At 39.7% G+C, this 23,669-nt stretch overlaps 1 protein-coding gene across 1 annotated transcript in view; it reads left to right on the top strand.

Annotated features, from left to right (window-relative positions):
• The window catches only part of ANOS1 (anosmin 1), a 182,688-nt gene that overhangs the window by 8,594 nt on the left and 150,425 nt on the right, over positions 1-23,669 (top strand). Inside the window, exon 2 of the mRNA XM_073327881.1 lies at positions 21,700-21,747. Within this exon, the coding sequence (XP_073183982.1) occupies positions 21,700-21,747 (48 nt within the window). The remainder of the gene's footprint in view (positions 1-21,699; positions 21,748-23,669) is intronic.

Genomic DNA, 23,669 nt, shown 5'->3' with positions numbered 1-23,669 from the left:
GATTCAATGGGAGGTTTGCCCACTTTCCACAGGGCTGAATCTGCTCCTTATAATCCTGCAATTTTGACTGATCAAATTTGGGACCTTTAAGTTTGGATAGTGTCCCTTTAAATTTGAAGTACTTTTGTCTGATCATGTCTTAAGTGTAACTTAACTATGCAGAAAGATAAGGAAATAGTGGATTTATTGAGGAATAAAAGTTGGCAAGGTACTTCCATCCTGCTACATTTTGCTTGTGGCTGCCTAAACATTCTTAAAATAATACTTTTACTGTCATGCCCTTCAAAAACCATTTTCATTTTATTTTAGAGAGTCTGATCTACAGACATGATGCAAAAATACATTGTCAATAGGAGTATTGTTGACATTAGCAGAGCTTGCATCAGGCCCAGTATTGATGTTATTATTAAATCTGGAAATGTAATTCAGAGAAAGAAATATTCAACTTTTAAAAAGTAAAGAGATACCTTTTTTTCTTGCAGTCTGTAGCAGCGTGCTAAAGGTTAAGGAGGGCTTAATCTATGAAGTGCTTATTTTAAATTTAACTTATTAAATCATCATTCACTATCTGGATAAGGAATATTTCTGTGATTAACTTGTGTTCTGAAATGCATTTAAAATGTATTTGGTTTAATAAGCTTCCTATGAAGAAAAAGTCAATAAGCATCTATGATAGCTTAAAAACCAGAATGGTTTTCCTGTATGTTGAACATTTGTAATTTTGCAGAGGGCAAATTTCCTAGGAGTGAATGTCAACTTTGTGGGCCTGTGAAAGGAGATTATTATTTACAAGCTGGTCTTCCTCTCTTGTGACATAAAAATCATGTTAATTTTTTGCTTCCACTGTTATCTGGAATTAGTAGAGATCCAACTCTGTAAACAGACAGGATAATCTTTTAGAATTCATATTTTTAAAGGCAAAATGATGACTAATGGGTGTAGCCTAGGAGACAGGGTATAATGAAAGAGAGGAAACATTGTTTATATTGACTTAATTATTCAATACTTAGCAATGAATAAGTTAGTGGGTTCTCTGAACAGGTGTAAATCTTCTGGCAAAACAGAACTCAGAATAGGAGATAATACTGTGGAGCTGCATTCTGCGATGTGATCATGAAATAGTAGAGTTCATGATTCTAAGAAATGGTAGAAGGGAAAACAGCACAATAAAGATAACGGATTACAAGAAGGCAGACTGTAGCAAACTCAGGGACTTGGTAGGTAAGATCCCATGGGAAGCAATCTAAGGGGACAAACAGTTCAAGAGAGTTGGCAGTTTTTGAAAGGGCACAAGAGTAAACTATCCCAAGGAGTAGGAAAGACAGGAAGTATGCCAAGAGACCATCCTGGCTTAACCAGGAGATCTTCAATGATCTGAAACTCAAAAAAGAGTCCTACAAAAAGTAGAAACTAGGTCAAATTACAAAGAATGAATAGAAACAAATAATCCAAGTATGTAGGGGCAAAATTAAAAAGGCAAAAGCACAAAAATGAGATTAAACTAGCTAGAGACATGAAGGTTAACAAGAAAACATTCTACAAATACATTAGCAGCAAGAGAAAGACCAAGGACATTGTAGGCCCATTACTCAATGGGGCGGGAGAAAACAATAACAGAAAATATGGAAATGGCAGAAGTGCTAAATGACTTTTTTATTTTTGTTTTAATCAAAAAGGTTAGTAGCAATTGGACATCTAACATAGTGAATAACAGTGAAAATGAGGTAGGATCAGTGGGAAATAGGGAAAGAAGAAGTTAAAAATTACGTAGACAAGTCAAATGTCTTCAAGTCACCAATACTGGATGACATATGTCCATACTCAAGGAGCTGACTGAGGAGATATCTGAGCCATTAGCGATTATCATAGAAAAGTCATGGAGGAGAGATTCCAGAGGACTAGAAAAGGGCAAATATAGTTCCAATCTATAAAAAGGGGAATAAGGACAACCCCGGGGAATTACAGACCAGTCAGCTTAACTTCAGTACCTGGAAAGGGAATGGAGCAAATAATTAAGCAATCAATTTGCAAATAACTAGAAGATAACAGGGTGATAAGTAACATTCAGCATGGATTTGTCAAGAACAAATCATGTCAAACCAACCTAATAGCTTTTTTTGACAGGGCAACAAACCTGGTAGATATGGGGGGTGGGGAAGTGGTAGATATGGTATATCTTGATTTTAATAAGGCTTTTGAAACTGTCTTGCATGACCTTCTCATAAACAAACTATGAGTCTATGATTTTATGTTTCCCACTGCTGGGCCTTATGGTCCTAGTACAAAGCCCTCTGTAGTCAATGGAAAGATTACCACTGATTTCAGTTGGGTCAGATCAGACAGAACCACTGATACTTGTTTTGTCAAGCAAGAAGAAGAGCACTGTGAACCTTCTGTCCCTGTTCCAGTCTTTTAATGCCCCAGAGATCAGAGGACAAGGAAAGAGGTCTAGAAATTTGAATGTTACATTTCAGGTATCTGAGACTTGAAAGTATCATCCCTTTCTTCCCCAATTAAAAAAACCAAAAAAACAGAAAAAAAACCACAGTTTTTTTTTGGTGATGATTAATATATTGACCACCACTTCCTCCCCCCAAATATCTCTAGATATGGGGCAAAATCCTGGCCCTATTGACTTCAGTAGAAACCCCCCCATTGACTTCATTGGGCCCATGGCATGTTTGGATTGCAGTAGCAGTATAAGATGTGTTTGCAGCTTATGAAAGCATTGTAATAGAGAAAATTATTCATAAGTCTTCCAGGAAAAGAGGTAGTTGTGGGGGTACCAGATATGGTAGTGCCTTAATATGCTAAAATCTATTGAGAGTATTATTAACCATATTGTTGTACAGTACAAACAGTTGCAGGTGTGACATCCTCTGGCCCTTGTAATGTAGTGAAGTGATGTCACACCACCAACTTAGGAAAGTCTACTTGAAAGCAAAGACCTCATCCTTTCACATGCTTTCCACCAGTGCTTCTTTAGGCAGCTGATGTTACAATCCAGCTGCCAAGTTTTCAGGTGGATCCAATAATAGTATAGCATGGATGAAGGAACAGATGTCTGAATTTCTGTGATGAGACTTCTGCTGCTCATATTCACAAGTGAAACAAAGATTGAGCTTGGTAGCGAGAACAGGATGGCAATAGCATCTTACCTCAAGCTAGTGCAACAACTGACTCCTCTCTCCTTGCTTATTTTTTTCTCAATATATAGATCTCTGTCTCTATTTCTTTTTTCCTGGATCCCTACCCCTCAGTTTTATTACAGAACAACCCCCAAAATAACATCTTTTCACTTTAAGGCTGTGCTTTCACAAGTAATTACACTTGAGACACACTGCTGTGATATGGCATTGCCACTGCCTTCCTGAGACAGAGCCCTGTAATTCACACTAATCTGTTATTATTTTTGTTATTGTTTATTTGTAGTACTGGGGCTCCTAAGATCAAGACCTCATTGTTCTAGAACCTATACAGTCACTTATTGAAAAGTCCCTGCCCCAAGATCTTGTAATTTAGATTACAATAGACCACACCACGGGAATGAAACAAGCAAGATAGGGATGGGAAGAAAGCTGGGGAGGGGGAGGATGAGGTAACAGTAAAAACAGTACCTAGCACAATGAGCTTCAGTCATGGCTTTTTTAGAATTTAAGATCCGATATACAGCTTGATTCATCCCTGCAAAAAAAAGTTATACTGGTGTAAAACTGGAGTAACATGGTAGTGAATCACACCATAATCTGTTTTTCCCCATTTTTCTTAGTCACAAAGTGTATATATAATATGTTTACTTTTGATCCATACATAGCAGCTCTGTCAAGAGAACTGCACATAGGAACCTTGAGCTGTCCCATTTTCTTTTCAATTTAGTGATTTATTTCTATGCCGCTATGAGCTAATAGATCATGAACTAACCAGCAGTCCTTTGATCACTGTAGATCTGCAGCTGGTGAAAGAAGCATGTGGGGTTGGGTAAATTGACAGAAGCAGGTTGAAGAACTCTTTTGATAAAGAGATTGTATCCCTCTGTCTCTTTACACAGTGCTGAATATCAGCTACAGGACACATTTTACACAGTAATTAAGGAAAGGGAATGTTTTTGTTGCATCCTAGTGGCAGGTGGCAGCCTGCCGTTGGATCTTCATAATTCATATTTTTTTGAATTTTAAAACCGCAGGAAACACAACAGGCTATTTGCAAGTCAGCTGTGTAAACACATCTTCCATCCAATAACCAATGAATTCTTAATGAGCAAGGAGCATGTGAATGGTATTGGATGATATATACCTAGCATATTAGCTTATCATATCATAAAGTTTCATTTAATCACACACACACACACACACACTCAAATCTTTAGTACTGAAAAGCCCTGGAAAAATTTTCTTACTGGTGATCAAACCCTGGCCAGTTATTTATAATTAGAAAATAGTTTAACTGTTTTCCATCATTTTGGAAATCTTACTGCTCTCTAGTTTCTTCTAGGCAAAAAGGCAGCAACCTGGTCCAGACCTGCAAGCTAAAACAATAAACTTCAGCCATTTGCTAAACCACAAAAGGAGGAAGTATTTATAGTTTGTGAAATTCATGCCAGCTGTCTTCGTTCAAGGGATGAAAACCATTACTTTTAGATAAATTAACGTGTACCTATGTAAAAACTCTAACAAACTGTAGACTGCTGGGTACTGACAGCCAGTAACTCTTTTACAGTTTCTGGTCTTTCAGTTTTTCTTCTGATTTTTATTTATTCATTTTCAGTTTATAAAATGCCCCCCATCTTTAAGATTCTGATAGTGGGATTTTCAGAAGAGTTTAATGTTGGCCAACTCTGTTGGTCCTGCTTTGAGCAGGGGGTTGGACTAGATGACCTCCTGAGGTATCTTCCAACCCTAATCTTCTATGATTCTATGAACTCTGGTCCTTTTGAAGTCAATGGAAAAACTTTAATTGATTTTAATTGGAGTAGACTTAGACCAGTGGTCACCAACCCGTTGATCGTGATCGACTGGTCGATCCTGGAGCCTCTGCCAGTCGATCGTGATCTCCAGGCCGTTAAAAGTCTGGCGGCACAGTGTGGCTCAGGGAGGCTGCCTGCCTGCTGTGGCCTCACACCGCTCCTGGAGGTGTCTGGCTACTGGCACATCTCTGCAGCCCCTGTGGGGGAGGCGGCTCTGCGTGCTGCCCCTGCCCCCACCACTGTCCCCACAGCTCCCATTGGCCAGGAACTGGGGGCGGCACTTGCAGGCACAAGCAGCGCATGGAGAGCCACTGGCCCCCTCCCCTGCAGGGCCCCCAGAGATGTGCCGCCAGCCAGATGCTTCTGGGAGTGGTATGGGGCCATGGCAGACAGGCAGCCTGCCTGAGCCCCACTGTACTTCCGGCTGGGCACTGCCTGTGGTAAGTGCCTCCTGAACAGAGCCTGCATCTTGCACCCCCTCCCACACCCCAACCCCCTGCCCCAGCCCGGAGCCCCCTCCTCCACGCAAACTCCCTCCCAGAGCTTGCACCCCTCACTCCTGCACCCCAACCCCCTGCCCCAGGCTCAGCCTGGAGCCCCCTCCCACACTCCGAACCCCTCGGCCCAAGCCCAGAGCCTGCACCCCCTCCTGCATCTGAACCCCCTGCCCCAGCCTGGTGAAAGTGAGTGGGGGTGAGGGGAGAGCAAGCGACGGAGGGAGAGGGGAATGGAGTGAGTGGTGCGTGGCTTCAGGGAAGGGGAGTGGACCTTGGGGAAGGGGCAGGGTAGATCCTGGGTTGACCTTAAATTCAAAAAGTGATCTTGTGCGTAAAAAGGTTGGAGACCACTGACTTAGACCAATGATGACTGCTTTTGAAAAATACATTATGAGTGTTATATTAATTTCAAGGGTCAAAAGAGTTAAAGGTGTTATAAAACCAACATAAAACAGTGAGGAGTCTGGGTTTTTACTATGGAGACCTTGATTTACTTGGTTTCTTGGAAAACACCAGAAAGCACCCATTCTAAAATTGAAAGTTTATTGGTCAAATACAAAAAGAGCAAGAAAGGAAACAAGCATGTATACTGAAACTGAAATTGAGTGACTATGTAAACCAAACTTAGTCAGACCCTATCAAATTCTCTCTCCTTTTGGCATTAAAATATCAGTCTCTTATTTTGATTAATAACCTTTCTTTGATTAAACACATTCATTTTATTCTCAGTCCTGATGTGTGAAGGACATTCATATATCCTGTTTTTAACAAACACACAGCCACAAGGTGGAAGAGAGATAGCATCGAAAAGATGCGTGAAACATGGCTTTGTTGATGTTTTTGGAACACTGTGTTGCTGATTAATTACGACTGGATGCTTTGGCTGGCAAGTCAACCATGATATCTGCTGCTTGGACCGTGGTTCACATTCTGGTCATGGATGTCATCTCATTGGATCCTATCTCCACAGGCAAGGCAGGCTTGGATGAATAGAGTATAGGTGATTTCAGGATTCAGTGAAAAGCCAGGAGACTGAGAGATCGCATAGGAGGAAAGAACCGTTGGGGGCAGAAAGCAACCCAACAAGGGAAGGGAAAACCAGTACAGGATCTTCTGTCACCTTTGTGGTGTGGATAGTTAGATATCCCCACTGGTGGACTGAGGACTGGATGTCATGATAATGTGATGACTTTCAGCACTTGCAGGTGAAAACAAAGTTCCTTAAACAAGAGAAAGGCCAGGCAGCCTTCCTCTTGGGAAGAAAGCCCCTTAGACAGGTCTGTTCTTTCTGACTTGAGATGCAGGAAGCTGAGATTAGTCGAGATGAGATGCAATGCTGGCAGGTTCGGGGATGAGCTGGAGGGAAGATGATTCTTTTTTTTTCTTTTCCCCAAAGTCTCTTTTTAAGAACCCTGAAAAGGAGTAAAAGTGGGTGGCATATTGTATCCTTATTATTTTGCCTACCAATTAAATACATTTCAGTAAGGGCAACTTGGCATAGGTAACTTTGCTTCCACATCTTCTTGATTACTAAGTATGAGCTCATTACAGTCCTTGAGACTTATATAAATATTCCATTTTTGTTTGGACTAATCTAGTTATTCTGTCTGGTTTTCTTGCACCTGTTCATAACATTCATTTATTACAAACAACTTCACCTGTTTTCCATGAACATAAGAACATAAGAACGGCCATACTAGGTCAGACCAAGGGTCCATCTAGCCCAGTATCCTGTTTTCTGACAGTGGCCAATGCCAGGTGCCCCAGAGGGAATGACCAGAACAGGTAATCATCAAGTGATCCATTCCCCGTCACCTATTCCCAGCTTCTAGCAAACAGAGGCTAGGGACACCATCCCTGCCCATCCTGGCTAATAGCCATTGATGGACCAACTCTCCATGAACGTATCTAGTTCTTTTTTAAACCCTGTTATAGTCTTGGCCTTCACAATATCCTCTGGCAAGGAGTTCCACATGTTGACTGTGTGTTGTGTGAAGAAATACTACCTTTTGTTTGTTTTAAACCTGCTGCCTATTAATTTCATTTGGTGACCCCTAGGTCTTGTGTTATGAGAAGGAGTAAATAGTACTTCCTTATTTACTTTCTCTACACCAGTCATGATTTTAATATCATATCCCCCCTTTGTTGTCTCTTTTCCAAGGTGAAAAGTCCCAGTCCTATTAATCTCTCCTCATACAGAAGCCGTTCCATACCCCTAATCATTTTTTTGCCCTTTTCTGAACCTTTTCCAATTCCAGTATATCTTTTTAGATGGGGTGACCACATCTGCACACAGTATTCAAGATGTGGGCGTACCATGGATTTAGAGCCTCTATGATATTTTCTGTCTTATTATCTATCCCTTTCTTAATGATTCCCAACATTCTGTTCACTTTTTTGACTACTGCTTCATATTGAGTGGATGTTTTCAGCGAACTATTCACAATGACTCCAAGATCTCTTTCTTGAGTGGTAACAGTTAATTTAGACTCCATCATTTTTTATGTATAGTTGGGATTATGTTTTCCAATGTGCATACTTTGCATTTATTAACATTAAATTTCATCTGCCATTTTGTTGCCCAGTCACCCAGTTTTGAGAGATCCTTTTGTAGCTCTTCGCAGTCTGCCTGGGACTTAACTATCTTGAGTAGTTTTGTATCATCTGCAAATTTTGCCATCTCACTGTTTACCCCTTTTTCCAGATCATTTATGAATATGTCGAATAGTACTGGTCTCAGTACAGACCCTTGGGGGACACCACTATTTATCTTGCTCCATTCTGAAAACTGACCATTTATTCCTAACTTTTGTTTCCTATCTTTTAACCAGTTACCATTTCATGAGAGGACCTTCCCTCTTATCCCATGACAGCTTACTTTGCTTAAGAGCGTTTGGTGAGGGACCTTGTTAAAGGCATTCTGAAAATCTAAATACACTATATCCACTGGATCCCCCTTGTCCAAGTGCTTGTTTACCCCCTCAAAGAATTCTAGTAGATAAGTGGGGCATGATTTCCCTTTACAAAAACCATGTTGACTCTTCCCCAACAAATTATGTTCATCTATATGTCTGACAGTATTGTTCTTTACTATAGTTTCAACCAGTTTGCCCAGAACTGAAGTCAGGCTTACCAGCCTGTAATTGCTGGGAACACCTCTGGAGCCCTTTTAAAAAATTGGCATCACATTAGCTATCTTCCAGTCATTTGGTACAGGTGCTGATTTAAATGATAGGTTACAGACTACAGTTAGTAGTTCTGAAATTTCACATTTGAGTTCCTTTAGAACTCTTGGGTGAATACCATCTGGTCCTGGTGACTTATTACTGTTTAATTTATCAATTTCTTCCAAAACCTCCTCTAACAACACCTCAGTCTGGGACAGTTCATCAGATTGGTCACCTAAAAAGAATGGCTCAGGTTTGGGAATCTCCCTCACATCCTCAACCGTGAAGACTGATGCAAAGAATTAATTTAGTTTCTCCACAATGGCCTTATCATCCTTGATTGCTCCTTTAGCATCTCAATCATCCAGTGGCCGCACTGGTTGTTTAGCAGGCTTCCTGCTTCTGATGTACATGGTTAATTCTCAGGCAGGCAAAAAGTCACAGGCTATTGTGACATCTAATTAACTTTTGCATCATTTCACAGTTGATCTTAGAGTACACTTTGTAGGCCCAAGTGTACATATAAATACAACAAGAAACAATATATTGATTAATGACGTGTAAAATGAATTCCTTCAATGCCATCTTAATGCATCATCCTCACATCATCCTCCACAGTTCAAGGCCAGAATAAATAGATGAACATAAGACATGTCATGAAGATAAAATCAAAGATGGTTTTGTTGGGCCAACAGAGAGAGTGAATTTCATAGTCTCTGAAAATAGCACCAAAATTTGAATCAAGGGACAGGGCGTTAGAAGAAATAATTCCAGATGGTCTTATCTCCCACAAGTTAGGTAGACTGGGGGAATAGTTGCCTCTAAGATAGCCAGGAGCCACCATTCAGGACTTTTAAATCAAGATTAACACTTTAAATTTAATGCACAAGTGAAATAGGAACTGGTTTATGATTATTACTATAACATGTGCATCCAGATGCCTTCAGATTCAGAAACATTCCAAAATTGTAAACCTCATCAACAAATGCAAATCCCTGAGGGTGGATGTCAACCCTTCATGCCCTTAAGATGCTTGCCCATACCTCTGGCATACATCTTGTCAGGATGAAGCCTCAGCCAAATCATTCTCATCCAAGCCTCTCTCAGTGCCAGACATGAAGACAGCAAACAGACCACACTGTCTAGGTCCAGTGAAAAGGATAGATAGATTTAAAAGTCATCAACATAGTGATAGTGCTGCAACCCAACACACCTCATTATCTGTCTTACCAGCCTCATACATGTGGGAAGATTGACAAAATGGGAGAAAATGGGGAATAACACATGACTGATGTTAGTCATATTGCTTAATGGGCTACTGGAAGATATTCAGATACTACAGTGATGAGCATGGTATAAGAATCTGAATAGAATAGAATGGGATGAGGGTTCTTGGGCAGATAAGAAGTTGCCTAACAGCAATACCTGGGACCTTCCAAAGATGGAGCCATTGTAGCATTATATAATGCTACAGGGTTGGATGATTTAAGGAAAAAGTACTGGTCTGTGGTATCAAGTGCTGCTGATAGCAAGAGCTGCAATATGTTGGAAAAAGGGAATTTGAGTTGATTTGAATTTTCTGCATTTGAGCACAAGTTATATTGTGTGTGTGTGTGTGTGTATTGGGAAGTTTGGGTTGAGACCACTGAAAGAATATATAATACAGTTGCAGACTTGAGAGTTGGTTCAAAGAATTCTATATCCAACTCTGCATTTTTCAGAAGCCATTAAAATGCTGTGGATCATGCAAAGGTCTAAACTGAAAGGTGGCTTTGAGATCTAAAACATTACAAAGCTTCCAACATTTGGAGCACAAAAGAGCTTGTTTATTTTTCCCTTCCTTTACCTGATGCCAAAAACATTTGAAACATGACTTGTCAGTAAATGATTCCTTTATATACCAGTTACACCACTGATGACCGGGGATGTGTCAGTGTCAAATATTTCAGTCTTGTCCTGAAGGGATAGATATTTTCTTTTTATAGTACATCCTCATTTACCAGTTGCTAGACTGTCCTCTGAGCCACTGGTAAATTCTGATTTCTAGAAAGCTTTATCAGAATATGATAGAGAGAAATACTAACTTAATCCTTCCTCTGATTTCTGCCACTGAAAATCATTATTATAGAGGGATTTGGGAGCTCCCCTGTACTTCAGGCTTGCATAATAGTTACCATTCTGTTCCATTGTTTTAATAGCTCATAGCTTTCTGAAACTTTCACATTTCAGGTTGATTTTTTTTTCCAGAATTGCCCTCTGGTTTTATTTCCAGGATAGATGATTTTTTTTCCTGTATGGTTTCAGCAAAATGTTTCAGCTATATTGGCATGAGAAGAGCAGGAAAAGGAGAAAAGAAACACCTTTCTAATGATCAGAAAATGACATGACCTTTTAAAAACAGCTAAGGCAATAAAATGGCGGGGTAGGGAGAAAGAGTTTAACAATTGAAATTTGTCCTGGAGAAAGCCCTCAGTGAGGAAAAGTGTCTTTCAGTGTTCTGGTGAAAACTGGTTTGGAATTGACTAAGGCTTTGAGCCTTTGTAAATAGCACTTCATGCACAATGCAGTTCTGGGTTTACTCTTAGAACTTTTCCAAATATTCAGAGTGAAGATGGGCTATGCTGCAGATTCATACCCAATTCTTTGGTTCCTGAATTACCACAAATTGGTTAGGATTCATTTCCAAACATTTCTGGGAAACTGGTAGACCTGGTTGATGGGATGCTTCTCATCCTCATCCTGTGTGAATGAAGCAGGGTTCCTGTGGAAAAGAAAGCCTGTGATCATATAATTAAAGCAGGCATTGTAATACATATGCAAAAGAGAGCCATATTAAAGTTACATGGGCTACTTTAATACTGGCATTTCCCAACTTTTGAGAGCTTTGTTTTGCAACTTTAATAATATTCTCTTAGCATAGTGTTTGTTTAGGGAAGATTATATGTGTATGTATATAGTTCCCTAAATTCATTTCTATATTTAACACAATATAACATCAGACTCTTTTCACAGCAACCTGAGAGACAAAAGTGAAGCACCCTGTAGTACTGAGTAATTTTCTGTATATGCTAGTTAAACAGAGTCCATGAAAGTCATTTATATGGCCACCATGTAGTACATTGTATTTAGCATGCTAATTGATGAAGTATAATGGAATAGACCAAAGGTGAAAACTTGCTGAGGTTTACAGAGGCTTGGAATTAAATTACAACACTAACAGCTAGGCTGCGCCAGCAGGCTCCGTCCTGCAATCAGTAACATGAGCAACCCAAACACATGGTAATAGAACCTTTCTGCTATACAACACTATCATGTGCTCTTACATGCTCTATATTTTACAGATAAACTGTTTTAGAAATATTTCAAAATATTTGATCACCACTGTTTCTTGTATCCTTAGCTCCACAAGGGCACAACATACTGGAACCTTAAACCTGTCATTGATCCAGGAATGAATGCTGCCCAAGCAGAGCCTCAGGCCATTGTAATTTTCAGAGGAAAATGTCAGAGCCTGGAGGAATGATGGGAAATTTCTCTTGCATGTTGATATATGTACGGCAGATGTTAGACGTTACTCAGCTGTTTGGAGTGTTGGAAGTAGCTCTGGGAGAAATGGATTAGTGGGCAAAGTGCAGGGTAGTGCAGTACATGATAAATACATATTATTCCAAGTATCTTTGCAATGTATCACGAGGTCCATAATTAATGATATTATGTATATTATATATTGAAGCTGTACAATCAAAGAATATATTATCATGTTTTCCTTTACAAAATTAAATTAATTTGCAATATAGGTTGCACACAAATGTTGCCCAGACATGGAACACTGCTGAACTTTTAAACATATCTAGTTTGTGGCTCAGTCAGACTTTAATGTGATTACTAATACAGTCCAAATATGACTGCTATATTTTGTGAAATGTATGTAGTTGTTTTTACTTCTGGTACAAAAAATATTTCCAGGAGGTTACATCCTGGTAGATTCTAGACGAACGTTACTTTGCTAGTTTATTTGTTCAGATCCAATAAACTCTATTGTGCACCTTGATGGAAAAGCTAAAGTGGAAGCATTATGTATCCTGAGGAAACATAGTTTACAGACAAGTGCACAGTAAGACAAATCTTGGTTGTCTTATTCATGCAAGTAGATCCATTGACTTCAGTGGGACTATGCACCTGAGTAAAGCAAGCAGGATTTGTCCCAATGCATATTAAATGCTTTTGAATATGAGATTCCGTATACTACCTTCAAGTTATCATTATTTGCTCCTGGTTCTTTGTCCCATACTCCTTGTTGAACTTTATTTTAAATCTAAAATTTTCTTTCATAATGTGACTGAAATTGCTGTTGAATAAAGTAAAACTTCATTGGTAGGGGATGACTTCTAGAAAGTGTCATGGAGTAGTTTGTAATACCACAAGAAGGCAGTCATAACTCACAAGTGCTGCGGAAATCAAAAAGATTGTTTGTGCTCATTTGTTTATACAGCTTTGTTTATCTAGTAGTTTTTGTGTCCATTTTTAGTAGACACTGTGGTAGAAAGAAGAAATGTAATCTCCATTAAAGGCCTAAATTAAACCATAACAATGTGTGGTATATAATTTTAAGACTACAGATCTCCTGTTCATTCTTCTGTTAATGTGGTTTAGATTTTGACAGCTGCCTCTCCAGGAGATTATTAGCTATGATGGCCAGTCAAGAAACACTGAAGTCTCTGGAGTTTCTGTAGCAGTAGATCTTGACTTTATTTTTTTTTAAAATCACTCAGAAAATATTTATCAATTTTATTTTGCTGGATCATATCTTTTTGATGCATTATGGGTTGTAGCTTTACAGATTTCACTATAAACTTAAATAAACACAGTCTGTTAGGTAAAGTAAGAATAATCTTTGAAATCATTCATAGGAATTACATAGGATCAGTATAATGTCATGGAGAGGCTATTTTACTGTCATTTTCTTTCCTACCTGTCTATAAAAGTGAAACATAGATACCAGTGTTGCACTGAAGTCCACAGAGTTGCATTGGTGTAAAACCAATGTAAATGATAGGGAAATTAGGCTCATACTTTCTGCACATAACAACACTGTTCGTAATTTGACATTGATTAATAATTTGGGATGTAGTTTTTCCTAAAATAGTATTGGTGGCTAATCTAGATAATTAAATTCCATATATATTGTTAGGCTCTATGTTATCCATGGCAATTGAATTTTGGTTTGTGTTTATAGGGATGCAATTAAGTCTTCAAAACAGATCATTAGACATGTCAAAGCTTCATAACTTCTGACAAGCAATGATCCTTATAGCTTCAGTCTACTGGGTTAGCTGAAAATCCAGGTTTACTTTTCTGCAGCCTAGGTAATTGTGACATAGCTATGGGTTTTGTTCAGAAATATGTGTATTTCATTTTGCTATGAAGGGCTACACGGTATACAGAGTTCTCCTACTCAAAGCAATAGCTGCACTCCAAATATGTATTCCAAAGTACGGGCTACCATTTTGGATTTCTTCCCAGGGAATCTCAGCCCCAAGTTGCCTGCAATAGACAAACAACTAATCCCTCTTTTTTATTTACTTAAAGGATTCTAGAAGAAATGCCAGGTAAAGGAGGCCGTGATGATTTTATTTTACAAACTTCATTCCTGTTTGCCTAAATATCAGTCACAATCATTCCTATTTCCTTACACAAATAATACCTAAAACTAAAGCTCATTATTATTTGCCCTCTCACACTACAACTTACCAGGTCACTGAACCTTGATAATTACATTTGTTATTTCTTTTGCTTATTAGACCAAATTTCAATAGGCCAAATACAGAGCCTTTACTCCATAGTTAATCAGTTGTTATTTGAGGCAAAACTCACAGTAAAAGAACAGCCTATGTAGAAAAGAGAAAAGTCTGTGGGTATCAATCTGTGGAGTTTCCTAGCAGTTCTTCTGGGTTCTCCGTCCTCCCCATGGCAGACGGCAGGGGACCAGCCCCCAAAACCATCAGATCCCTGGGATCTGAGTGTATCTTAGATGGCTCTGTATTCTGGCAGACCACCGTATGCAAGTCTTGTGCCTCTGTGCTGGCTCTTCTAAATGCTGCCCTGAGAATTACCCTCAAGAGGGACAAGCAAGTAGAAGCTAACACAGCCTATATCACTGGGTTCAGTTAGGAGAGAAGCCCAGGTTGTTCACCCACTCCCTCCTTGCCATCTCCAAATGTGCAGTGCTGGATCCTATCCCATCCCTTTCTCTCCAGTCAAGAAGTTCTTGCAGGATTGGCGTCTGTAGGGGAGGCATACCACAGAGGCAAAACTGTCTTCCTCTGCAGTGACAGACCCCCTTCCATGCACATACGTATGTGGAAGGGAACGTGGAGCCCTAAGCAGGATTCCAGGATCTGGCCTTGTGGGTTTCGGTCTATTACATGACTTATTTAATTCAAAGGCAGCTCTTGTCATCATTTATTTCATCCATGGCATTGTATCAATTTAAAAGATGAAGTGATTTTCACTTCCAAAGAGGAAAGTGTTATGGATCATCAACAACATGCAGCTCCTCATTGATTTTCAGCCGAGTAGTAAGTACAATCATGTTTTACTGTATTTTGCCCCACTTAACTTAAAAACCTCTTAAAAACCTCGATTGCCCCCACATGACTGGCCCAAGAACATTTTGTGAAAATGGGAGTTTGATACGGATCAGTAGTTAGCAGATCTGTTAGGCTATGTCTACACAGCAATAAAACACTCATGGCTGGTCCTTGTCAACTGACTTGGGCTTGTGAGCCTGCAAAATTATGGTGTTGATGTTCAGGCTTGGGCTGGAGCCCGAACTCTGGGACCCTGTGAGGGAGGAGGGTCCCAAAGCCCAGGCTCTTGTCTCAGCTCGAACATCCACACTGCAATTTTTCAGCCTCATAGCTCGAGTCCAGTGAGCCTGAGTCAGCTGACACAGGCCAGCCCAGGGCATTTAATTGCTTTGAAGACATTCTCTTAGTGTCAAGAGAGAGTTTCTTGAACACAGATCTTGCAGAAGCTTCTTTAATCTGGCATCCTGTGACTCCCCACAGAGAAACACTGAGAACCTCAACAAAAGGCAGGTCCGCTAGTTGCTCACTGGTCATCAGTGTCCAGGAAGGATATGTGTCCTTAGTGGAGAAACTAGACACTGTACATACAAGAACATGCCCTTTCACTGGGTGGGAGGAGGATAAAGAGCTCTTCTGGGCTTGTGTTGCACTAACAAGGCACACCTGCAAGGGTAGAAGAGAGGGTAAACAACAGATAGTGGGACCTGGAGGGGCCTAGGGAGCCCTGCCCTTCCCCACAAATGGTGGAGAATGTGGGCAAACTATGTCTGTTACAAAGGGTTTTTTTAAAAAAGCCTTAAAGAGGATAGAGTCCAGCTGCTCTGCTCAAGATGGAATCAGAGTGGTGGTATAAGTGGGTGGCAGAGATACCAAGAGATATTAACCGACCAAGGGACTAACTTCAGCTCCCAACTGATAAAGGAATTATGCTTCCTTCTGAAGGTCAGGTCGCTGAAAACTATGGTAGACCAACCATAGATTGATGGTCTAGTAGAGTGGTTTAATAACACCCTGAAGGGAAAGTTAAAACGCTTTGTCAATGACAACCCTAAGCAGTGGGACTGGCTACTTCCAGCAGTCCTTTTTGCATTGGGGAGATCCCACAAACCTCTACAGAGCTCTTCCTATTCGAGTTGCTGTATGTTTGCCAACCACGAGGCATCTTGGACTTGCTATGAGGAGGGTGGGAAGAGCAAGATGTGGGGGCCTTACGTATGACCGAATATATCTGAGTTTAGAGAGAAAATTAGAAACATAGGGATGTTCACCAGGGAGAATCTGAGGAATGCAGCAACCCTAAGAAGATCTACTGGGATGGGAAGTTCAAGGAAGTGTTCAGGGAACTGAAAACATGACTATGGCGTGCACCCATGCTCTTCAACCCTGATTTTTCTTGGGAATTCATACTACATACAGATGCTTTGAACATCGGTCTCGGCACTGTCCTCTCACAGGACTTTGGAGGAGAAGAACATCCAATCCTATACCTAAGTAGGAAGCTATTCCCTAGAGAAAAGTCATACTTCGTTATTGAAAAGGAGGCATTAATGATCAAATGGGCGGTAGATGCCTTCAGGTATTACCTGTTGTGTAGCTACTTCTCCCTAATTGCTGATCTGAATCCACCCTTACGCTGGATTCAAACCATGAGGGACAAGAACCCTCTTTTAATGAGATGGTATCTTGCATTACATTCCTATAATTTCTGAGTAGAACAACAGACCACACTAACACTGATTTCTTGTCACAAGAGATCGGGGATGGAGTCAACCCCCCTGCCTCTGTGAATGGCCATCCCATCTTGAGGGAAGAGGTATGTGAAGGGACACACCCTCACACTGGGTTAGAGGAGGCTAATGAGCTATCCTGAGCCTGTGATGTGCTAACAAGGTGCATCTGCAAGGCTTGTTGAACCTGGAGGAGGAGAAGCCTAAAAAGGGAAACTTACCCCAGGCCTGTATTAAACACGGATAGCTAACTCCTTCCCTATGCAATTTGAATCCCAGCTTCTGCAAATTACAGGAAGTTAAATGGATGCAGAGAATGTTATTTCCTGTTCAAATGGATTCATTTCCATATTCCTGAAAATGTATTGCCTGTCATTTCTGGTTAGGTAAAAAGGAATCCCCAAGACCCTGTAAGAAATTATCATTACTTGATCTGTGCTGTGCATATAGATATACATGCAAACACCATAAACATGGTTAATTAGTAACTGGGAGAGTGTGGTATCAGGAGAGAGAGAGAGAGAGATTTAGGAGAAAGTGCTGTTTCACAGCCTATAATGTTCAGGCTGCAGAGACTGCTGACAGGTTAATGAAAAATGTTGGGAATAAGATGCCTGTATGAGCTGCATTTGTAGTGTTGTTAACTCATGTCATCCCCTTACTGTGTTCCTTAGCAGCAGCTATAGGTCTGTCTACTCAGTAGCTCTGTTTCATGCAGGTGACAGGCTGTCATATGAAGGACTTATTTCTACACTTCATTTGTGGGGTTTTCATTTTTGACAGAAGAAGCTTTTGAAGAATAGGCGTTTCAATCAAAAGTGAATCAAAGGTTGCAGAAAGGAACAGACTTTCAAAAACGATAATAGAGACATCGGGATTGTCATAACAGATCACACAAGTGGTTCATTTAGCCCAGCCTCTTATCTCTAGCAGTGTCAGGTATCAGATACTTCAAAAGAAGGTTCAAGAAACCTCATAATGGAAAATTAGGGAATAAGATGACAATGAGGGAAGTTATTTTTGTCATGGCTTGCATCCATAGCTGACAGTTTCCAGTTGCTTTGGAGGGGCATTGTGATAATACTTGTTAAAAGTACTTCCCTGTTCCAGGCCATGGATATAAACAAGGTTCTTGAACTTTTCAGCGCTTTGCACGCTTACAAATCTTCTGATCCGGCAGGGTGCTGAGAACTTTCTGTACACTGCTGGATTCCCTCTGTGTCCATTTAAAATATGGAGTGGAAGGCACAGAACACCTGTGCTTTTCATCTTGAAGGATCATGCCCAGTGACGTTACTGGCTGGGCAACTCGATAGTGCAGTGTGCATGCACACCTGTCAGAAACAATGCATCTAAATATCTTTATCTCATAAGCTTGAATTATATACTTGTAATGTTTCCAGGGCAAATGGCTTTGTCATCTTTCACTTTCTAATCACTTGCATTTGCGGTTCATTTGTTGTAAAATTCAGAAGTAAATTTTCAAAGGCAATCTGGCTTTAAATTTACACATCAAGTACAATGGTCAGATCATGGTCCCATTACAATCAATGGTAAAACTCCCACAGAATTAAGTGGGACCTGGATTTGGCTCTGTAGAAATACAGATAATGCAAGGGAACCTAGCAGGTAAAATGTCCAAGCTAAAATTCAGGAATTCAAATACTTTGAAACATAAAGTTCTATCCAGATGGGTTTGCATTTAAAAAAATCACTTCTCGAATGTAAATGATATTTGTATTAGTCATTTGCAAAAGGAGAGGAATCAGGGTTCAGAATTCTAGTTTCCATATTGTTCAAATAAAGCACTGAAAATTTTCTCTTTCACCTTATAAAGTATAGCATTCAGTACATGTTAGTTTGTATGCAGCTGACTCTGCTAAGTGATGGTTTTATGTGGCTCTGAACTTAGAATTGTTTTTTAATTGAGCACATACTAGTATACAGTAGGAAAATGCAAATGTTTGTAGATGTAAAACATTAAAAAGAAGGAAAGGCATCCATCTGGATATTTGTTGAGGGATTGTTCCAAGTACCAGATATAATTAAAAAGCAAGAATGTTTTTTTTTGTTTCAGTAGAAGGGGCTGCCTCACTAGGATGTAAAACAATAAATTGCTACTAATCTGTTATTGCAATCATTGCTATTTCTGTTACTTTTTTACATGAAGAAGTAAGAAAATGAAAGTAGCATGTAAAATATTGCTTTAATATTGCCCCTGGCTAGATTTGTAAAGGGAACCATTACATTCTAGACTGACATTGAGGATAACACTAAAGCATTCCCACTCGTGTGTGTTCTTTATAGAGAACCTAAAGTTTTATTTCAACTATTTATGTCTTTTTAAGGAGTTGTGCATGACTTCTCTTTTCATATTTAATTATTCTTGTGTCTATAAACATTGTAGCTAGTAAAATTCTAAAATAATCACAGCTAAGTATGAGATTGTATGTATGAAGGAGTGGCTTTATAGTAGATAATTGGGAAGATGGAAAGGCAAATACACATAAAATATTGAAATCAAATTATATGAGTCAAGAGCCTTTTAAGACTGCTATTAAAATGAGCTTTGGATAAGTGGGGTACTGGTTGCTCATCTTTATATATATCATCTTCTCAGTTATTCCACCAAATAGCTGTGATGCTAAAAACATCTACTCTGCCATATAAAAATAAACAAAACTAAAATTCATTACTGGAACTAAGTGGGATTTCCTGACCTACAGGTGCAGGTACTCTCTTCTACCATATTCATCTCCAACAAGCATGTACATAATTTTAATTGCATTAATTGAGCTTGTAAAGTAGAAGTGTAATTCTTGTTAATTCAGTGTTTTTAACGTCTGTCCCTGTACTTCAGAATGGGCCTGATCCAAAGCCCCTAGAAATCAATGGACACACTTAAACTGACTTCAGTGGGCTTTGGATCAGGTCCAGTACACATAGGAAAGGAGTACTTGTGGCACCTTAGAGACTAACAAATTTATTTGAGCATAAGCTTTCGTGAGCTACGGCTCACTTCATCGGATGCATTCAGTGGAAAATACAGTGGGGAGATTTATATACACAGAGAACATGAAACAATGGGTGTCACCGTACACACTGTAACCAGAGTGATCACTTAAGGTGAGCTATTACCAGCAAGAGAGCAGGGGGAGGGGGGAACCTTTTGTAGTGATAATCAAGGTGGGCCATTTCCAGCAGTTGACAAGAACGTCTGAGGAACAGGTGGGGGGGGGGAATAAACATGGGGAAATAGTTTTACTTTGTGTAATGACCCTTCCACTCCCAGTCTCTATTCAAGCCTAAGTTAATTGTATCCAGTTTGCAAATGAATTCCAATTCAGCAGTCTCTCATTGGAGTCTGTTTTTGAAGTTTTTTTGTTGAAGTATTGCCACTTTTAGGTCTGTAATCGAGTGACCAGAGAGACTGAAGTGTTCTCCAACTGGTTTTTGAATGTTATAGTTCTTGACATCTGATTTGTGTCCATTTATTCTTTTACGTAGAGACTGTCCAATTTGGCCAATGTACATGGCAGAGGGGCATTGCTGGCACATGATGGCATATACCACATTGGTAGATGTCAAATAAATTGGTTAGTCTCTAAGGTGCCACAAGTCCTCCTTTTCTTTTTGCGAATACAGACTAACACGGCTCCTACTGTGAAACGTGTCAGTATACATAGGGTGACCAGATGTCCCGATTTTATAGGGACAGTCCCGATATTTGGGGCTTTTTCTTATATAGAGACCTATTACCCCCCCACCCCCATCCCAATTTTTCACATTTGCTATGTGGTCACCAGAAGTATGCAGGTCCAAATTCAGAAAGGGCATGTACTGCATCCTACCACCTTCAGCTCTCTATTATGATCACAGAAAGTTGGAAATCAATGTTTGTAATTCAAGTCCTAGCCCAGCAAAGCGCTTAAGCATGTGCTTAACTTTAAACATGCAAGTTGTTCTGTTGATGTCTGGGACTATTCATGTGTTTAAAGTTAACCACGTGTTTTAAGTGCTTTTGCTGTATCAAGGCCTTTGTGTCTGCTTTAAGGGAAAAAATGGACAAAATAATTTTCTTTCCTCTGCTTTTATCCACAGACCCCACTATACAGAGTAGGTGAAAAATAATAGATGAGATTTTGGAAATTTGGGTAAACTTGCACCCCAGGGGGAGGAAGGACAATAGTGGTTTTAATCCACCTTTGCATTTTATCAATCCTGAGCGACTTTGGGGGCTGTAGAGACCCCTGTCATAACTTAGATTGCCCCACAAGCTTGTCAAAATTACATCAGCCTCCCCAAGCTGCCCTGTGAACTGGAGCATTGCCTAGAATCTCCACAGTGCTGCCTGCCTGATATGCTCTGACACGTTCCTTCTGTTCTCAGTTCTGTTCCTCAGCATGCCTCTACGATCAGTGCTGGGTGAAGGGGTCTTCAGAAGGCAGCCTTATGGTTGGGTTCCTCTGTGCCTATGCTGGGGGAACTTTCTCCCAGTTGTAACCAGGATTTTTAAGGGACCTTTATGCCATACTAGGCCTTTTACCCAATGTAAAGGGGCCAAGGCAGGGATGAGGACCTCACCCAATAACAACTAAACAATTGTCGGGATTGTTACTCATACTGGGCTTACATTGTAACATCAGTTTCCAAACAGAATTAGAAGAGAAGTTCAGTCTAAAAACTGATGGCATAATCTGGGCAATTTTTAATGACATATTTAATATTAACATATCATTTTTTTTTCTTTTGCAGAACAATGGTTCCCTTGTTTGGTGCCAGAATCACAAACAGTGTTCAAAGGTAAGTGCTTCTTTAACTACCCGGGAGCTTACACTTTGGTTTTTGGAAATGAAACTTGTCTTTGACTTTAAGAAACTTGTCTTCCGAAGGAGCTGATAAAGATTTCTTCTAAAAAACACTCATTATGGTAAAACATAGTCCTGTGATCTTTATAGGAAGATAAAGCACCCAGAGAGCCATATCCTCTGCTGGTGGAAATGGGAATAGGCCTATTGCAGCAGTTAGTCGAATTATCCCAGTGTACACCGACTGAAAATCTTACCCATAATTTCTGTTTGACACAATGTTTTAGAGAAGCGAGTGAAGCAGCCAATCTTGTTAAAGTGTACATTCAATAACTCTCAGATACTCCAACATTAGACATTTCATTTAGTTGGATGCTTAATATACAGCATAGGACTGAATTTCTTGGACAAAATTATTTCACAAATTCCAGTGTTACCCTTTCTCAAGCTGACTCTTTGACCCCAGAAGCTTAGGGGGTAAGTGAGCTGATAACCAACTTATTTTGCTGGACAAGAATTTTGCTAGATTGCCTGGAGAGAAGCAACAATGCTTCAGCAGCATTAGAGGGTGAAAGTGGAACTACAGGGTCTAGTCACTGACTGCTCTTTTCATAAACACACAATGTTAGATGCATCCATTTCCTGCATTAGTAATTCACCTGAAAACTGTGAAGAATGGGCAATGAGGAACGGTGGAAAAAAGGCCACAGACCCTAAATCTCCATGATGATGTAGGCCTACAATAATTTAGGCATTGTATCATGTAGTGATCTATATTCACTGTTTATTCCCTGATAGATTGACTATGAATGGGGTCAAACCCCAGTGGCATTATAATGGAATAGATCACTTACTAAAGAGGTGCATTGTTTAGTTGACGTAGCTGAGTGTACTCTGTTTTATGAAATCCAGACTCCCCATATGCAAAAAGGTTTGTGCATTACTGTTTTAACATAATTTGCTTAAAAGCTCATTCTAATATTAGCTGTAGCATATGGCGATCCTTGGTATATATTGTATCAACATTTCCACAGTAAGACTTTTAGATCATGTAGGAGCTAATCCAGCTCCCTTTGAAGACAGTGACATTTTTCTAATTGATGACACTGGAGGATCAGTCCCTTATTGAGTATGCTATTGCATGAAAATCAAAATACACCACAGAATGATTATCAGTCTTATCAATGATAAAAAAGCTATATTTGTAAGTTACATTGCCTGCACATGAACAGTAGCATGTTGGTATCAGAAGAAAGAGTGAAAAATATTCCTACTAGCTCTTCTCAATTTCAATACTCAGCCATCCTGAATTCTCAGGGAAACAGGTTCTACTTGTTACACTGTTACAGAGAAACCTCACCACCCATAAAAGAGGTTCATTCAGAGTATGTGATACATCATAATTAAATCACCTCCTTAAGAATATGCAGGGACTTTCACATCCTTTCAATGATCTTGATATAGCTTTCCCTTTTTATTATTGAGGCTGATACTGTACCTCCGCTAATCTCTGAAAGAAACTCACTGAATGGCTTTTGTCTGCATGAAAAAAGAAGGAAACAAATAAAAATGTGGTCCAACTTCTAAAGCAAGGCAGAGGTTAAATGAACATCCATTTGAGTCAGTGCCAAGTGCATAGCAGCCATACAACATATGTCTTATCTAGCATGAATTTGAGGGCAACCTTTAGATTGAATTACTGTCTTGAAAGGATGAAAGACCGAATGTTCCAAGTTAAGATTTTTTTTTTTAAACTGAAAACATGGCTATTATTCACATCTTGGATTGCTGAATGCTTAGAGTGCTCATAATAGCTTGTCTTATCATTCCCTAGTAGGTAGGAGGGTAACATAAATATTTTGCATAACAATAATAGGTTTGCCATTTATAAGGAAAATAAATAAATATGTATTAGAC

This window comes from Lepidochelys kempii, chromosome 1, assembly GCF_965140285.1.
Source record: "Lepidochelys kempii isolate rLepKem1 chromosome 1, rLepKem1.hap1, whole genome shotgun sequence".
Lineage (NCBI taxonomy): Eukaryota > Metazoa > Chordata > Testudines > Cheloniidae > Lepidochelys > Lepidochelys kempii.
This window is presented reverse-complemented; position numbering and strand designations above follow the sequence as displayed.